This window comes from Cetorhinus maximus, chromosome 12 (assembly GCF_964194155.1).
Source record: "Cetorhinus maximus chromosome 12, sCetMax3.hap1.1, whole genome shotgun sequence".
Taxonomy (NCBI): Eukaryota; Metazoa; Chordata; class Chondrichthyes; order Lamniformes; family Cetorhinidae; genus Cetorhinus; species Cetorhinus maximus.
Window position 1 is genome coordinate 39,286,829 of NC_135890.1, and position 12,229 is coordinate 39,299,057.

Below are 12,229 nucleotides of genomic sequence, written 5' to 3' on the forward strand. Positions count from 1 at the left end.
CTGTTCCCTGAATATTTACATTACCTTTATCTCTTTTTGTAATTTCAAAGATTGTTCTTGGCATTTATTTTTTTCTTACCTGTAGGTTACCGTTACTTCTACACAAATCCATAAATGTCAATAAGTTGCTAAAAACAAATTATTGTCCAAGTAATGTAAAAATATTTTGAACTATTCATGCCATTATTGAACTTGAACTTAAAAAAGAAACTCTTCCTCAATTCAATTCCATCTCTTACCAAAAAACAAATGTTTTCTTTGCGAAGTTTGAATGATTTCTGCTGGTGGAATCCCAAATACCTTAAGGAAAAAAAAATCCAGTAAGAGATAATCCAAAAAGAAATATATAATTAAATAGGTAGACACTTAATTTGTTCATACCTCCATGATACAAGCCAACTGTTCCACTTCATTTTCCCCAGGAAAGAGGGGGTAGCCAGTGTAGAGCTCAGCTAAGATGCAGCCAAAGCTCCACATGTCAATTGCTAATCCATACTGGTGACCAAGAATTACTTCAGGTGAGCGGTAGAATCTGCTCTGGATGTATGTATAAACTGTTGTACAAATGTAATAGATTTTAAACATTAAAATAAAGTAAGTGAATAATAAAGGTGGTACACACCTGTAAATTCAACCAATCCTATCTCTTTACACCAATCCTATCTCTTTACAGATGCCAACAAATGTCTGGTGGCTTCTGTTTTAATCTATAACATATATTAACTGGCCTCCCATGGCATTATTCATGGCAAGTCAGAAGTATTGTAAGAAAGGGTGTTACGCCAAGTATTACCTTCTGAACACTGAAGGTGGCCTGGAGACTGGGAGAACAAGGAAAGGGATTAGGAATAGACAAGATTTGGATGGAGTCTCAGTATCTGGCAGCAGTTTGAGGGGCATCCGTAAATCTGGAAGCTTGTGGAGAGGGAGGTTATAGATTCGTCTTCCCACTGTGCCCTTACCTGCTGCCACATTCCCTCCTGAAACCTTACAAACCCACCACCAAACAACACATCTGTTCACTCAGAGTGATAAACACCACATAAGATTTATTTCCCTTTGAAATATTATAGTAGACTTCCATTTCCCCTTTGCCAGGAGAAATCAACATTTTCCACGCAGGGAGAGGAGGAAATGGGGTGTGGACTCATCAGGCTGAATTTTCCCGTGGTCATCAGAACCCTGAAGGCAGGACCATAGGGGGATCCCAAGCCCAACCACGTTGACAGCGCGTCCACCAGCAGAACGTTATAGAAGGTGGCTTCCACACTCACTGTCCTATTAAAAACAGTGGCCGGGTGCCTGAGGCTGGATGCCCTATCAGATGATCTGCAACCATGCAGCCCTACTAGGAATGGGTACAAGTACAAGGGCACCTCAACAATGGAGGCATTCTGAGTTACCTGCAGAGAATTCATCAAGTAAAGGAGTCCGAAGCGAGTAGGGCCATCAAGGTGGAGGGGAAACTCTGTGAGGTTAGTGATGCTTGTGACTGCGGCCTTTGATCACTGGGGCATGGAGTCCTTGGCTCTGATGGCTACTCAGCCTGACACCGGGTGGCTGACTGCTTACAGTGAGCTGACAGCCTTCGCACTCAGAGGGAAGCCACTGTAACAGTGGGGAAATACCAACACCATCGCAAAATGCCCCTAAATGGGGTCATAAATCCCCCCCATTAGTTGCCCTCCTCTGTGCAATGGACAGCTAACTCTATTCCCAACCCATCCCAGCAATGATCCACACAAGTGGGTTAATCAGGAGCCACCCTAATGCAGCTTCTCCCTATTTTCCTGATCCCCCCCACATGCCCCCAATCTGCCCACCTCCAACCCCATCTCCGTGGGGCTGGGAAAATTCAGCTCATCATGCTTTCAATGTACTGTCCCAGAATTTTCTAGAGCTCTGTGAGTGGGTGTAAATGGGCCTGTGCATGTAGTAGCTGGAAAGCCAGCATATTTACAACAATGAGGCTAGTATTCCCAGCCATCGCCCTGACTTTTGCTCTCTCAATGCTTGTTTGTAGTACAGAGGGATCTGGGTGTCCTCTTACATGAATCACAAAATGTTAGCAAGCACATACAGCAAATAATTAAGAACGCAATTGGAACGTTGGCCTTTATTGCAATTGGGATGGAGTATAAAAATAGGGAAGTCTTGTTACAACCATACAGGGCATTGGTGAGCACACCTAGAGTACTGCATATAGTTTTGGTGTCCTTATTTAATGAATGATATGCTTGCATTGGAGACAGTTTAGAGAAGATTCACTAGGTTGATTCTTGGGATAAAGGGAGGAGTCGCCTTGTAAGGAAAGGTTGAGCAGGTTGGGTCCATACTCACTGGAGTATAGAAGAATGAGAGATGATCATATTGAAACATGTAAGATTCCAAGGGGGCTTGACAGAGTAATTGCTGAGATGATGTTTCCCCTCATGGGGGAATCTAGAACTAGAGGGCACAATTTCAGAATAAATATTCTCTCATTTAGGAGAACTTTCTTTTCTCAGAGGATCGTAACATTTGGAATTCTTTACCCCAGAGAGCAGTGGAGGCTGGGTCATTGTATATATTCAAAGCTGAGTTTTCATCTAGAAGAGTTGAGAGAGTTATGGGGTAAGGCAAGAAAGTGGAGCTGAGGCCACAATCAGATCAGCGATGATCTCACTGAATGGGGTGGAGCACGGTCAAGGGGTCAAATGGCCTACTCATCCTTCTATTTCTTATGTTTAGCAAACCAGAGGACAAGCACCCATGAAGAGCTGGTACAAGTGCCAGATTAACACAGAACAGAAGGTCTGCAGGGGTCATGGGGCAGGCTCACATTAGTCCTATCTCAAAATTCTTATTGCATTGCAACTCCTAGAATGATCAATAGGCCTCATGCAGATCTCTTAGGCCTACAACTGCTATAGTTCTTTGAAGGCCTAACAGGAAGTGGGCCTGGGTGTGAACTTTGCTTCAGCCCGAGGAAGTAAGAGCAGGGACAAAATCTGCTGCTTCCCCTTAAATACAACTGCCCTTACTTTTTCTCATGCCTTTTCAGGTGCACAACAATAAAGTAAAATCTCCTCTAGTATAACCCTTTCTCCAGGGGAATATTGTCTCTCACCAATGACCATTTCTATTGTTTTCTTTTCACATAATGCGGTCAAAACTAGCACCTTAGATTGCACTAATAACACAATTCAAACGTCAGAAGCAATGTTTTATGTAAATTTAAACCATTTAAGCACGGACTTCTAAACATACAAAAAAGTAATTTATTCTGTTCTGTTACTTTTCTCCTTCTGTCTTCGTTTTCTTTATTTTTAAAACTCTTTTATTTCTATCTAATTTACCCTATTCCATGCATTCCATTTCATGAAACTGGCAAAACAAAAGTGAATCATTGAAAATAAATGCTTTATTAACCTCCTTTGCTCTGCCTGATAGGAGTCACTATCTATTTTGGAATAATGCCCCATCTCACAAACACTGATTGTATGAAAACTAAGCTATTTTGCCATCGTGTAGGGTGCCAGATGACTCCTAAATGATGGCTAGTCCATGCACACCAAGGAGATAAATGTTGTTTTCTTTTGAAAGTACAACAAAAAAAGTGCATAAAATGAAAAATATTTTATCCGTACAAACCTTTTTGATTCTCAAAGCAGCTTGATCCAAAATCAATTACTTTGATTAATCCTTGCCCTTTGGGACAAAGTAATATGTTCTCCTAGCAGAAAGAATGAAGAATATTACACAATAATATGTTCTTATGGTAAAGAAAACAACAATATACATTCTAAAAGGTTTAATTTTTAAAAATTTATTCTTTCATGGGATGTGGGTGTCACTGGCAAGGCCAACATTTATTGATCCCCAATTACCCTTGAACTGACTGACTTGCTAGGCCATTTCAGAGGGCAGTTAAGAATCAACCACATTGCTATGGGTCTGGAGTCACATGTAGCTCAGACCAGGTGGGACGGCAGATTTCCTTCTCTCGGTAATAGCTTTGTGGTCACCATTACTGAGACTAGCTTTCAATTCCAGACTTATTAATTGAATTTAAATTCCACCAACTGCTGTGTGTGGGATTTAAACCTGTATCCCCAGAGCATTAACGTAGGCCTCTGGGTTACTAGTCCAATTATATTACCACTACGCCACCACCTCGCCCAATATGTCCTAATATGTATGTCCCAATGTAATTGCCAAGCAATTACGAGGGAACTAGTCTATGTATATATGATTCTTCAATGTTGTTATGTTTTTAATTTGACAGATATTCAATATGTCCTATACTGTCTGTGTATCAAAGACTGAATTGATGGGAGGCTGGGGTTGTAATAATCATGAAGACTGGACTGTGGGAAACTGAAATGTTCAACAGATAAAGCAAAAATCCAGAAGTTCCGTGAAGAAGGGAAGGCAACTGTATATTGTAGTTGTGTACCTGGATTCACAAGGAGAAGCTATGAAAGCTGCAAATCCGTCCAAGTGCTTTGTATGCCATTTTCACCAACATGTAACATTTTGTGACATGCATACTTCGGCCATTCACTTGGTATAAGGAAGTGCTGCCTGGCAATAACTTGGCAGAATTCTTTAGGCTAAAAAGCTTTCCCCCATTCCTTGGAATGCTTGATACCTCATTTCACATACCTTTAATTGCTGTCTTCCAGGGAGGGCAGTGTTGTGGGGATTTTCAGTCAGGGAACATGGTTCCTTGGCTGTGTGGTGGTTCCCCCCGACATTAGCTAGATGAAAAGATAAGTAGGGACAACTCCTTGGTGCTGGTGCTCGGACCCCTGCTGCTCGTGAGCCAACCTGGGTCAGTTGAGAACAAAGGCTAAGCTAGTTAATAATGTAAATCTGTGTAAGATAGGGACAGACGTTGATGTGGGTTGTATGTGTATTTTGTGTGTTTAAAATAATCGGAATCGTCTGGGAATTGTGAACACCCATAGCCTTGTTACGGGAGGGCAGTTAAAGAGAGATGGATGTCTGTAAGTAGACAATAGTAGACTATCAATATTCATCGGAGTTCACCTCTGATCGCTAACAGGCTATCAATACTTATCAGAGTTTACCTCCAGCTGCATTGTAACATGAACATGACTGTGTACAATCGTTAATATGAAATGGGAAGCAATCTCCACGTATTGTTTACTATCTCCACTGTATTGTTAGCCATAGCAATGAATGAAACTGTCTTACTATAAAAACTGGATACATGCTTGTATTCGGTAGATGTGACTCTGGTGTAGTCGACGTCTCTCGTTGCAACGAAAATAAAATCAACTGTGTCTTCGCCTCTAGCCGGGGTCTCGTGGCTTTCTCTTGTTTTCTTTGGGCCACACTAATTCGACAGGAAGCCCTCAGCAAACTAATAGACCCCAAGAGGTGTAATTGAGAAATCCCCCAACAAATTGGCATAGTCGGCAGGATTGTCCGGTTCCCGGTGAAGGCCTCAAGTGTCGTCTGGACCGAACTAACGGTGAGTACTCACAACCGTCAGTATTGGACAGAGACAGAAGAGGGACGGGAGCCAGCGATTTAAAGTCCTGTGTAACAGAACAAAAATCTGGACTGGGTGCGGAGGCACAGGGGATTTGGCGCGCATAAAAGGAACCGATCGGGGTGCGCTGGTTTTGCCAGTTGGGGCAGTTCGCTGTAGGTTCTACGGGGGGGTATAACCAAAGCACAGTAACCACGTACGGGAAGTCTGCCAGGGGTAAGGGGAAACTTTACCTGAGGAAACCTGCAGCGCTGAGGCTTGGGCAGGTGAATTTAGCAGACGGAGGGTTAGTCTGTGGGACGCCGTGGTTGCTATGGGAGCGTCTGTGGTCTATTAACACAGTAACAAAATCACTGCGGAACACGGGATGTCTGACAAGAGCTCGAGAAGGGCAGTTCGCTGCCCGGGAATGAATTGGGGGCCGTCAGGCTCCTTAACCAAACATATTGGCGATAAATACGCTAAATTAATAGAGAAAATGTTACAGGGTGGCTGGGATCCCACGGGCCCCAGTTCGTCACAAAGAGAGTCGGTGGGAGAAGCAAAGAAGCAAGTGTGATTTAAAGGCGCTAGTCGTCTTAGCGCACAAATGTGTAGAACAGGGGCAAGAATCGGAGGCGGCCCGAGCTCACCTAGAAAGTGTGCCAGGACCCTTAGGTCCCATACCGCCTCCCACCTACAGCGAGGCATCTGCCCCCCCAACGTTCTCAGAACAGGGCAATAGATACTTTAGTGAGAATGTCTTCAACAAGGCCCCGCTGAGAACATCTATGGCAGTGGGACCTAATGGAGCCACTACCCATAAATACCAGGCCTTTTCAACATTGGAACAACAAACTATCTTAAAAGACCTCCCTGCCTTAAAAGAGAAACATGCCAATTCGGACTTCTGGTCTAAATTAAAGGACATGATAGGGCTCCATGAAAGGGATGTACACCTCCTTGTCTGGGCCAAATGTTCCAAGCGCACATGGGACAGGCTAGTGGACAATTTTAAGAACGGAACATGGACACCAAACGTTAATGCAGCCCCAGACACAAGGGAGGCAGCACATAATGACTTTCGGCAGGCAGTTGATGAAAGATTAGGAAAACCAGCACCCAATTGGGATTATATAATGCTGGTTAAGCAACAGAAGGGGGAGAATAGCCACGAGTACGGTGACAGACTATGGGCCAGGTACCGGGAGTATTCAGGATGATTAAGGGTGATGCCCCATTTTTGAAAATCCTCAAAGATGGGCTATCCAAAAAACACCAGGATATTTTAGCAATGGGGGTCGTGGTAGTGGTCACCTACGAGACCCTGCTAAACTGGTCTTGTCAGGTCAGCAATGACTCCCAGGTTCCCCTCCAAACATTCTGCACAGCTGGCAGTGTGTGCTTTGAGACACGACACAATCAGGTGTTACAATTGCCAGGGCGTAGGCCATTGCGCCCGGTCAAGCCCACATAGGCGGCTGAGGTGGACAAACTGCAACCGACTAGACCATAAGAAAGACGATTGTGGGACATGGGGTGGACAGGTAAAGGGGGGAAGCAGAGGACCCGAGGAGAACTCCCGGGGGGAGCTAGAAAAGCTCTCCAGGGAAGAATTACTCCAGGCCATTAAGCTCCTCGCGAACGAATGATGGTTTGCGGCCCACTTTAAACAGGACCCCTGAATGTACGTACCCGCAGTGCTAGGGGGCCACCATTACAACGTCCGTGTCCCTTTCGGACCTTCCTTTACCCCTAACCCCCACTACAGCGACTATTCAGGGGGTCGGGGCGGTGGGGGGAGGGAGGTTTATGATAACAGACCTTAGCGAGGTAGTCTCCCTGGAAACTGCACAGGTAGAAGTGCCCGTACAGCTCTGGGTCACAAACCGGGGGAGGGAATGATCCTCGGTATTGACTTACTACAATGGTTGGGAGCGCTGATAGATCCCCGGGAACATAAGCTGATATGGTCCCACCTGATACATGCCATGCCCGGGCATGTTCACCGCCTCCATAGGCAGGGAAAACTAACCCACGGGCGCTGTTAAATTACTAATGCGGGAGTGGGAAGCTATCCCTGTCTATGGACCAATATGTTCCCTAGTTACAGAGGTTTGGACAGCCACGATGCATGACTGCGGGAGGGTCCAGATACCACTCCCGATCATTCCGGGACCACTGCTCATAAATCCAGAGGCCATGGCTGTGGTGAGGGAGATCATGAAACATCTCCAAGCAGGGGCACAGTGCGGGAGGCTGCGAGCGAAACCAACTCCCCAGTTTGGCCGGTCTGCAAACCGGACGGGTCGTACCGATTGACCATCGATTATACCGCCCTTAATAGGGTCTCCTAATCCCCCCCGAATCCACCCCATTGTCACCAGCCCAGCGACCATGTTAAACAACCTCAAACCAGAACACAGGGTCTTTACTGTCCTGAATATCACTAATGGTTTCTGGTCCCTCCTGCTAGCTGAGAGCTCCCAAGACAAATTCGCTTTTACCGTGGGTGACCAACAGTGCACCTGGACACGGCTACTGCAGGGTTTTCACAACAGCCCTGCTATATTTCACCGGGAAACGCACAATGCCCTAGACCTTCTGGACCTACGGCTGTTTAGGAGTACGGTCATTCAGTGCGTAGACCACCTCCTCCTGGCATCTGAGACGGACAGAGGGCGTGCCGGTGCCTTAGTCGCCCGCCTCGCGCTCTCCGGGTTTAAAGCGAACCCTACAAAGGCCCAGGTAGCACAAAGGGAGGTCCAGTACTTGGGGCAGGTAATATCGCAGGGCACTAAGGATTTAGCAGTAAGCAGGAGGGAAGCCATTGGCAACAAGCCCCGACCGACTAACATCAGAGAAGTCCGCCAGGTAATGGGGCTGTTTAATTACTGTAGACACTTTATTCCCAACTTTTCCACCCTGGCGGCCCCTTTAAACAATCTTTTAAAGGGAGGGCAAGCGTCACTAACACCCATTATCTGGTATGGGGAGCAAGAGCAGGCTTTTACCAAACTAAACACAGCGTTAATGTCCGCGCCTGCCCTGGGGCTGGCAGATTCATCTAAGTCCTTCCACCTGTATTGCCACCACGATGGCAATACCTACAACGCTGTAGCTGCACAAGCTCATGGCGACACCCTACGAACGGTCGCTTACTACTTAACCAAGCAATCCCCGGCTTCAATGTGGTTTGGTGACTGCCTGGCAGCCCTAGACTGTGCAGCCTGGGCTGTTCAGACAAACGAGCCCACAGTAATGACGGGCAAGATCATACTACATACCCGCCACACTTCAGTGGAGGTGTTGAACATGGGCAAACTCCACTCGATATCAAACATTGGATGGGCTAAGTGGGGGACTGTCCTTCTACCAAAGGACAGCTCCATTAAGATCATCCGCGAAACTGGACCTAACCCGGCGGAACTACTCCTCACAGAGGGAGAGGACCACCACTGCACCCCAGAGGTATGGGATGAGCCCATCTGCCATCTAAAGGAGGACCCCCTGGAGAACCCCGACTTCACCCTGTTTGTAGACGGGTCCCGGAAATGCCACCTCGGGACCCCAGGCACGGGATGGGCAGTGGTCGACGATACGCTCACGACCGTTGCCTCTGGATCCCCGGATGGGACCCAATCAACTCAGGTAGCCGAGATCGTTGCACTAACGGTCGCCCTTCGATTAAGCACAGGCAAGAGGGCGAACATCTACACAGACAGTGGATATGCCTTCGGGGTCACTCGTGATTATATGACGGCCTGGTCCTGCCGGGGGTTTGTTACCTCAGGAGGGGACGTGATCCAGCACAAGTCCCTTATCCGGAACCTCGTTCAAGCTGCTGACCTACCCACCGAGACAGCAGTAATCAAAATTAAAGCAGACCAGAAGGCAGTCACCCCCGAACAGAAAGGCAATGCGGCGGCAGACTGGGCTGCTCAGGCGGCCGCTCTGCCTCCGAAGGGGGTGAGAGTGAGATAAGGGATAATGGTGATGTAGGAACAGGAACAGCAGCACAGGAGCAATGTGAATTTAAATTAAAAAATCAAAATAAAGAAGTAAAGGCTGTGAAGGAGGTAATGGAGGGCGAGATAAATATCAAGAGTGCAGGAGGCTGTAGGTGAGGAGGAAAGGAAACAGTGGCAGGGGCAAGGGGCTGAACCAGACAAGCTTGGTATTTGAAGGAAGGAGGGCAGAGTGGTAGATCTTAGATGTCAACAAAAGACAATTATGGACCTCCATCATGGGAGCCCCCACGTGGGACAGAATGCTGCCCTGGGGTCCATTGAAAGGGACTGGTGGTGGAACGGGTTGGGACAAAAACCTGGCCAAATAATGCCAGGGATGTGTCACTTGTGCCCAGTTCAACCCAGGGAAACTGGTGAAAAACAAAACAGGGCATCGACCCAGACCCAGGGGGCCCTGGGAAAGTATCCAAATTGATTTCACTGGGCCACTGCCGCAGGTCCGGTGAAAAAGGTGCTGCTTAGTAGTAGTCGACCAATTTACTAGGTGGGTTGGAGCTTTTGCCATGCGTGACTGTTCGGCCTTGACTGCGGCCAAAATATTAGCCCAAGAAGTGGTACCCCGGTGGGGACTACCGATCCAGGTGGACTCCAATTAGGGAACCTACTTCACGGGCAGAGTCATGAAGGACACATGCAGGTTCCTGGGAATCAGGCAAAAATTCCACCAGCCTTACCACCCCCAGAGCTCCAGGACGGTGAAAAGAATGAACTGTACCCTCAACCTAGCTATAGCGAAGTCTATCAGTGAAACAGGCGAGTCATGGGTGGGTGCCTTACCCGCGATTCTGATGAAACTGCGGGCAGTGCCAAATCGCACCTCCGGCCTGAGCCCTTTCGAGCTCATGACCGGGAGGGCGATGAGGCTACCAGAGAATATTATCACAGGAGGGGGGGCCCGTAGGACCAATTAGGGACCAGATCAGACGATACATTGTGGAGCTAGGGAAACAGCTGAAGGGTATGAGAACAACAGTAGGGACCTGCCAGAAGGCAGCAGATGAGCGCGCAAATCTGGAAACCAAGGAACCTGAGTTCCCCGAGGTTTGGGAGTGGGTTATGGCTGGGGGACTGCCCGCCAAGCTGGGGTTCGCGCCATGGTGGTCGGGACCCTACCAGATAATCATCAGCAGCGACACATGCACTTGTATCGATCAGAAGCGGAAAGGGGTCTGGAAACGCTGGACACAACTTAAACAAACTTCCCCTCCTGTAACTGGGTGACGTGATGTACACAGGCCACCCTTCTGTTTGAATTTACAGGTACCAGAGAAGCATGCCAACTGGGAACACCATCTTGGTCTTCATTCTCACCATTGTAGCCCGGGGTCTGCACCACAAGGCGCGCCGTGAGGAAGAACAAGGGAGACAGGTGAACATCCAGCGGGTCGGGAAGGTCACTGTGAGCGGGGATTTTGTCTAGTATCTCCTGTATTGGGCAAACATGGAAGGCAACTGGCCGGACAAAAGTGCAAAAGAAATGGTGAACTACAAACGGACAGCAGGAGCCGGAGATTCGTGGGACTATTGGTTACGGGTTAAGCCGGGGTGGGGGGGGGGGAACGTGTGATGGTAACATGCGATCGCGGGTACCGGCTGGTGCGAAGGGAATATAAGATCCCTGGAAATAGGTGGGTGTGGGCAGCCCCTAATGGTGAGGGGGTCAGTCACGGTCCAGGGTGCGATCGGGCCGTTATTTACAGGGCCCCCAAGCTAAGGTCGGTAATACTGCGGTAGGGGTGCGCTCGGGTGTACTGCTCGGATAAAAGGGACCCGTACCTGGTGGGGGCTGTGCCGGTCGTCCACTTCTGGGGATGGGGAGGGAGACTGACCCCCACTCCCCCTGCCCGTAACACAACAACGGGAACACCATGGGTCCACCCTCACTGCCCGGGATGAGAACCAGGACCCGAGAGTGGCTTGGTGGTGCAGGCAACTAAGAAAGTCGAGTACGAAAATGTACAGTATGAAACCGTGCCGACCATAATTCATCTGGCCGACTTAGGAATGCCCCGTGATTGCCCACCAACCACCCGGGCCCTCGACGGCCACATGGCACACATGACCATGCAGAGAGCCCGACAGGCCTTCACCCCTCACCGAAATCCTGACAGGCCCTGTCGGCGGCGTAAACGGTCGACACTGAACAACCTGCTGACCGGGGTCAACACCGGGACATCGGTGGTTAATTCGCTAGACATAGCCACTGTCCCGACGGGCAGGACAAACTAAAAGCAGTCCTTAAGCGGCTCCAGCAGGGACCAGCCAGCCTGATTGCCCAGAGAGCCAGAGAAGGGGCGGGGGGGGGGGGTCTTGGGTTTGTTCGAGATAGAGGGGATCCGGACCATACAGGGGCAGGCTTAGACCCTGAATCAGTTGATTGATGGAGAGTATCAGCTAGTGAAGGGAATGGTGAAAGGAGCAGTCTGTCACAGTTTAGGTGGATGGGCCCCACAGTCAGTTGAAGACAGGGCTGGAGCAGATTAAACGGGGAGAAACCCCGGACTGGATGAGCAACACAGCCCTGAGACGGATGGGACAGCTCCCTGGTACACTCGACCCATGCACCTTCAGGGGGTTGTCTCACATAGCCCTGGTGGTAGAAGGGTGCTCGGTGAACGATAGCCTGGTGGTAGGGGTCATCCTAATACTTCCGATATGGGACAAGTGCGAGGGGGGCCCTACCCCCTGTACGAAGTGGAAAATATCGGAATCTGAT

At 48.5% G+C, this 12,229-nt stretch overlaps 1 protein-coding gene across 2 annotated transcripts in view; it reads right to left on the minus strand.

Annotated features, from left to right (window-relative positions):
• Positions 1-12,229, minus strand: part of dyrk4 (dual-specificity tyrosine-(Y)-phosphorylation regulated kinase 4) — a 100,810-nt gene that overhangs the window by 15,534 nt on the left and 73,047 nt on the right. For both annotated transcript variants that reach the window (XM_078553391.1, XM_078553390.1), the window contains 3 exons: positions 3,634-3,715; positions 382-554; positions 240-300 (listed from right to left, as the gene is read on the minus strand). In XM_078553391.1, coding sequence (XP_078409517.1) covers positions 240-300; positions 382-554; positions 3,634-3,715 — 316 coding nt within the window. The remainder of the gene's footprint in view (positions 1-239; positions 301-381; positions 555-3,633; positions 3,716-12,229) is intronic.